Source organism: Nicotiana tabacum, chromosome 18, assembly GCF_000715075.1.
Source record: "Nicotiana tabacum cultivar K326 chromosome 18, ASM71507v2, whole genome shotgun sequence".
NCBI lineage: Eukaryota > Viridiplantae > Streptophyta > Magnoliopsida > Solanales > Solanaceae > Nicotiana > Nicotiana tabacum.
In genome coordinates this window covers 114,734,623-114,741,545 of record NC_134097.1, presented here as the reverse complement: position 1 = coordinate 114,741,545, position 6,923 = coordinate 114,734,623, and the positions used below count along the sequence as shown (strand labels likewise).

At 34.9% G+C, this 6,923-nt stretch overlaps 1 protein-coding gene across 1 annotated transcript; it reads left to right on the top strand.

Moving 5' to 3' along the window:
- Positions 1–1,534: 1,534 nt before the first annotated feature.
- LOC107765921 (putative aspartyl protease At4g16563) lies at positions 1,535–3,219 on the top strand. The gene has a single exon (XM_016584622.2). It carries the CDS (start codon positions 1,587–1,589, stop codon positions 2,961–2,963), a length of 1,377 nt encoding a protein of 458 aa, XP_016440108.1. The 5' UTR covers positions 1,535–1,586; the 3' UTR covers positions 2,964–3,219.
- Positions 3,220–6,923: the final 3,704 nt, after the last annotated feature.

Sequence of the window (6,923 nt, the reverse complement as noted above, 5' to 3'; positions counted from 1 at the left end):
GTTGTCACATCCTCATCACCATCATATCCACCTCCATCAACGTCCAATGGCCACCTCCGCCAGTACGGTCAATGCTTCCACCACCACATCCACCATAAATTGTCTTCGCAACCTCCATATTCATATCCACCATTAGGCACACCTCCCCCTCCTCGCTCTCCACGACACCCATAAAGAAACCCCTCTTCCCTTTCTCTTCTTCTTTCTCCTTGGTTTTAAAGGGTTCAATAGGTACAAGCTTCCGTTGAGGTGTCTAAGTGAAGGTTGTTGCCAAGTTAAAGGAACTGTCTATGTATTTCACCAATTTAGTGCTTTCTCGTAAGGGTGGGCTATGGCCTATGCTTCATCCCTCATAAGTATCTTGACTTTTCCTATCTTTGATCAATGGACATTCGTAATTTATGGGCAGCACATAGGTTTCCCAATCAGCCAGCCAACCTATTCGTAGCCGAGGACCACCATCCTATTCGTAGCCGAGGACCACCATATCTTGGAATCTTAATAGACCCTCGGCTCCCTCTCTCCAAGAATTCCTCACCTTGCTCTCGGGCCGAAGAGAGAATATAAAAATACTGCTAACCCATGTGAGGACTAACATGCGAATTAATTAGTACCCATTTTTTTTTTCATTTCAAAGCTCAGAGTTCAAAATATAATAGTGAAATGGAAATCATAACAGACTGAAAAAAGAGAAAAGGCATTCATTATGTATGAGACCTTAATTGAGTCGTTTTCACAATTCATATTATTGAAACTCAGTCAAATTTGAAACTCTAACATGAATGGGTTACCCATTGCTTAAACAACTAAGTTTGTCCATATGCCTTTAGAAAACTAGAAAATGTTTTGTTAGGTTCCGATATTTAATCGCAAGAAGAGAAAATGACTTACCACCCAAGGGTGTGGTCTAGCGGCAAAGAAGTGAGATGGAAATCTAATATTATCTTTAATCTTTTGCTTATTTTTGTTTATTTCTTTTATGAATTTGTAGCAATGCTATATATATAATCCAAAAAGGGATATATAATCCAAAAAGGGAATAGGACCAAACAAATGCTTGTGCAATGGTTAGCATCTAAAACAAAATGTCTTGGAGCATTGGATTTTGTCAACCCCCAACGCTCCCTTATCGTTTACACACTTCGGTGCAAAAATTAATTGCTTTTGGAGTTTTTTTGATTGTTGAATCACATGCCACACTACCTATTGTTGTACCTATGTCCCAAGAGTTGCCAAAACCTACTATTCTGCTTTTACTAAAAAAATACAACTTCAACATATATATTACCCTCCGTCTTAATTTATGTGATTTTTTTTATTAAAAAATGATGTATATTTTTATACTTGAATTAATTTAACCTTAAATTTTATATTTAACTTTTAATTGACGTACTTTTACGATCACAATGTTCTCACTACATATTTGAGATTACAATTTTTTTTTAAAAATTTGATACTTAGTCAAACATCACCATATAAATTGAAATATAAAATTATTATCTCCAAATAAAGTCATTAGAACTTCAACGTACTGCTCCTACTATTTAGATTGGCAATTATCTCCAAAGGCACAATTCCCAAAAACCATGGCTTCTGCTTTTTTTCCTCTCCTCCTTTTTCTCTCTATCCTTTCTCTCCTCTTTCCCTTCATTTCTTCATCAAACTCCCCCACAACAATCCCTCTCTCACTTTTCAACACCAACCCAAATCAAGATTTTTACCAAAAGCTCACTCATTTAGCTTCTGTTTCCTTAGCTAGAGCACATCATATAAAGAATTCTCAAGATTCTTCTGTTTCCAAAATCCCTTTATACCCTCATAGCTATGGAGGTTACTCAATTACTCTTGGATTTGGTACTCCTCCTCAAAAAATGTCTTTTATTATGGACACTGGCAGTAGCTTTGTTTGGTTCCCATGTACTAAAAAATACCAATGTTCCAAATGTCCTGTTTCTTCACAAAATATTCCTACATTTGTTCCCAAGTTGTCAACTTCAGCTAAGGTTGTTGGATGTTTGAATCCAAAATGTAGCTGGATTCACCCCAAAACCAATCCAAAATCTCGTTGCCAAGATTGTCAATCACCCAACACATCAAATTGCAAACAGGTTTGTCCACCTTATATAATTCTATATGGTGCAGGTTCCACAGGTGGACTTGGCATAGTTGAAACATTAAACTTACCTAACAAGAAAATACCAAATTTTCTTGTTGGTTGTTCTTTATTTTCCTCTCAACAACCGGCTGGAATCGCGGGTTTTGGTAGGGGAATTTCATCATTGCCAAATCAATTAGGTGCCAAGAAATTGTCATATTGTCTTGTGTCTCATAGATTTGATGACACTAGCAAAAGTAGCATGCTTGTTTTGGATAGTTCTAATGAAAAGTCTGCAAATTTAAGTTACACCCCTTTGCTGAAAAATCCAGTGGTTGCTAGAAGAAATGCATTATTAGAGTATTATTATGTTGGCTTAAGAAAAATCACAGTTGGTGGGCAGAAAGTGAAAATACCATATCATTATTTGACACCAAATTCCAAAGGGGATGGTGGGACTATAGTGGATTCAGGGACAACTTTCACATTCTTGAATCATGGAATTTTTGAACCTGTGATGAGTGCATTTGTGAACCAAGTAAAGGGGTTTTCAAGAACTGAGAAAATTGAAAAATTGACAGGTTTAAGGCCATGTTTTAATGTTTCAGGGCATAAAACAGTGTCATTGCCAGAGCTGAAGTTTCATTTCAAAGGTGGTGCAGAAATGGCATTGCCATTGGCAAATTACTTCTCTATTGTTGGTGAGAAAGATGTGATTTGTTTGACTATGGTGACTGATAGAGATTCCGGGTCCGAATTATCGACCGGGCCGTCGATAATTCTTGGGAATTTTCAGATGCAGAATTTGTTTGTTGAGTTTGATCTCAAGAATGAGAAGTTTGGGTTCAGACAGCAAGTTTGCAAATGACATAAAGTTGAGGAAAAGGAAATGGTGTTTTAGAAAAGTCACAACAATATATTTGCTTTTTGAAGTATCTGACATGATTTTGTAGTATGATTGCACTATGATTGTATTTGCAGGAATGGAAAAGGTAGTTCTTAAAGTAGCTTATTTGGTAGAGGTATTATAGTGGAGGCCTATTGGTGGGAAGATTAAGAGCCATGTACCTTTGTTTTTTTGATCTTTTTTAGGAATAATGGAAGAGCCGAGGATCTTTCGTAAATAATTTCTTTACTTTCATAATGTAGAGATAAATATGCGTACACACTATCCTCCCTAAATTTCATTTGTGGGATTACACGGAGATTGTTATTGTTGCAGTGTAAGGAACAGGCTAAAAAGAAATAAAGGGAGGGAAATTGCAAACTTTATGAAGATGTTTTTGTTGATTTTACAGAAGGAATAAATTCTCAGTAGCTAATAGTTTAATTTCCCTTTTTTCTAAGAAAATTTAGTTGGTGTTATGTAAACAACTTTATCATGTGGTTGGATGGTCTGTTTTCTCCAAAAAGACAGCACTGATGTGGTGTATGTGCCAGTTAAGATTACAAAACCTATTTTCTCTTGCCTTGTCATGTGCATTTTCTGGCTAAACAAAATTGGGGTTTAGTTCACTAGTATGATTAAAAAATTAAGAATTCCCAAAAGTATTACTCCACTGTTCTTGATCCTTTTGTCAGAATGGATGGTCTAAAGGGAAAAAGTGAAGAAAAAACAGCGGAATACTAGAAAAAGAAGATATTGTGACAGAATTACAGTTTCATGAGAAAAGCAATTTGGTTCAATAAACAGATTTGTCCAAAAGTCTCCAGAAATGTTTAGATGGGTCACCGGGAGAAAAAGAAAAAAAGGAGCGAATCAAGTAATTTTTGTTTCTCTTGAATTGACTTATTAGCACTTCATAGTTTTCATATTAGGTAGAGATATCAAGAATTCTCTCTTCTCCCTGGCCTAATTCGAGTTATCCTGATCCTTCTTTCATGTTTCATTGTTGAATTATGGGTTGACCCGCCTCGATTAGGAGAAAACAAAGTAAGGGTGGTTAAAAGAAATTATCATATCTCTAAAACTTCCTATGTGAATGTGAAAACAGGTGGAGCTTATATTTCATAATTGCTTCTACCCTTCTTTATAAGAAATTCAATTTTCTTCTCACTAATTCTCTCAAAAGAAAAGGGCACTGGAATTTAGTTGATGAAAGATTAACTTTGTTTTGTTATCTAGAAAAACAAGTTGGACTTAGGAGCAATTTCGTCGATTGTGATCCTATTCTGCTGCATTAACAAGTACACAAGATTTTGTTCGCTAACAACATTAAGTTGTAGTGAAGAGGGGATAATTTACAATTGTCAAAGAGGTATGCAACATTTCAACTGTATACCTCGCTATTAAGTATATGGCAAATAAATATAGATGGTAATTAAGAGTAAAAAAGAAGAAATTTTCACATGAATTGAAACATGAGAGTCAAAAGGGAGTGCACAACATGAGTACCATAAATGCAAAATCTTGAATTTCTCATGTAAGAACTACGAAAATTAAGTGTTATACATTATTGTAGTTATAACAATAGATTTTTAGTAATTTTAACCCGTAGCCGCTTTATTTTTCTGTTTGCATCCGCACCCGTTTTTTTGTTAAAAGCCTTTTAAAAAGACTATTTTGCCCTTCTTTATTAAAAGACTACTTTCTCTCCAAGCATACGCTAGTCCTCTACTGTCTCTGTCTCTCTCCCGTTATTCGCGTTTTTTGATTTGTTCTTCTCTGAAATCAAACATTTTTCTCCGTCGTTTTTTTATTTTTCAACTGCTAGTCGTCGTTGTTCCCACATTACGACTTAATCACAGGTACATTGCATTAACTTTCTGGGTTTTATTTTAGTATTAATTTTTACGATTTAATTTTTGATTTTGGTTTTGATAGTCATGTATTTATGATAAAATAGTTTCTTAGGGTTTAGTTTGATAAGTGCATTAGTTTTACTTTTACGATTGTGTTTTTAGGTTTTTTGAATGAGTGTTTGTGTTGTTCATGAAAATTCTACAAATTCTTTAGTGATTAGATGTTGAATTTTTAAAAATTTTGAGAGTTAAATAGATGATACTATTAAGTGTGAAGTTTATAATAGTTCAATGATACCTTAGATAAGAGTTGAAGTTTTTTTCTTATTCATGTTTTGGCATTATTTTTGGATTTGAATTTGTGTTTTGTTTTTTGTAAAAACTACAGTATATTTTTTTGCTGAATGTTTTGTTTTGTAACTGGTGAACTTCAGCTTTAGGAGATGAAGTTTTTGTTTCTATAATTGGTGAACTTCAGCTCTAGAGCTAAAGTTTTTGTTTTGTAACTATTGAACTTCAGCTCTATAGCTGAAGTTTTTGTTTTGTAACTGTCGCACTTTAGCTCTACAACTGAAGTTTTTGTTTTGTAACTGTCGAACTTCACCCTTCTTAGAGATTTAAGTTTGAACTGATCTTTTTGATAATGTTCTGATGTTATTTTCTTGTATATTTTACTTTTTTTTTGAACATATGGTACCTAAAGCACCTAAAGATCCTAATGCAGCTAAAGTACGCAAAGCAAATGCACCTAAAGCACCTAGACAACCTATAATACACCCAGGTCCTTATATCCCTGCTCCTCTGCCTACAAGACCAGGGCAAAAATATTTTGAGTTTCGAGATTGGTTTAACTGTAAGGGTTACTGGAAGGGGAACCACGATTTGAAGAGTTTAATTGCAAATTTCTTGACTCCTACACAATAGGATAAGCTTAATAATGGTACATTTCGATACATTATGGCTATGGAGAATTTCAAATGCAGCATGAAGTTGGTTCATTGTCTGTGTCTTTCTCGAATATTCACCAATGATCGAGACTCCATTAATTTCAAGATTTTTGGCCATGATGTTTCCTTCACCCTTGAAGACTTTCACATTATGTGCGGTTTGAGGATCACATCACATAATATTGAAACACCAATTAATCTAGAGAGCAATATTCTGAAGCGCTATTTTGGTACGTCCAAGGGTGTGACTTTGAAGGATATTCGAGATTTTATGACTCAGAATGAAATTCAAAATAATGTTGTGAATCACCATCACGTATGCGAGAGTGATGATGATGATGTGAAGTTTATGGAAATTCTTATTGTAGAGTCTATTTTGTTTGGGAAAAAAACTGAGTCATCTGTGATGGAGGAGTATTCATCTATTGTTGAAAATCATAAGATTTGTACTGAATATCCTTGGGGTAATGTGGCTTATGAGAAGCTCATTTACTCACTGAAACATGCATTGTACAAGCAGAATAAAGTACGTTCAACTGAAAGTTGGTGGATTTCCATATCCGTTATGTGCTTGGCTCTATGAGTACTTCCCAGATATTCAGGAGAAGTATATAAGAGAGGATTAATACCTTGATACCCCTCAGGTTCCCAGGATGTTACGTTATGTATGTGTGGGAGAGCCTAAATATCCCGAACTTTTTGATTTCTTCAGTAGCCATGAAGTAAGTTACTTTTTTTTGTCTTTGTGTTTATATGTTGACGTATTAGTTTCCCCCCCTCATAATATATTTTTTTGTATAAAATAGAATTATCGCAGCTTTAGGGTATTGGATATAATTCCTACAGAAGAGGAATTGAAGTCAATGCCTTTAATTGGACAATTATCATGCAGTCGGATTCGTTCAAAGGTACTTAATACGGTTCCTTCAACTGGTGAATCACCACGTAGTCTGAGTCGATCAAAAGAAGTGAATCGAACTCCTGTTATTGGTCAATCACCACGTAGTCGGAGTCGATCAAAAGAAGCAAATCGAACTTCTTTTATTGACGAATCATCTCGTACCCAGAGTCGTTCTAACCGTTCTACAACTAAGTTTGATGACAATGAATTACTCGACACAATATGTTCTGTAAGTTTT

Excerpts from the sequence above, each read along its gene's own strand:
- LOC107765921 (XM_016584622.2), top strand. The coding sequence starts at position 1,587 with ATGGCTTCTGCTTTTTTTCCTCTCCTCCTTTTTCTCTCTATCCTTTCT.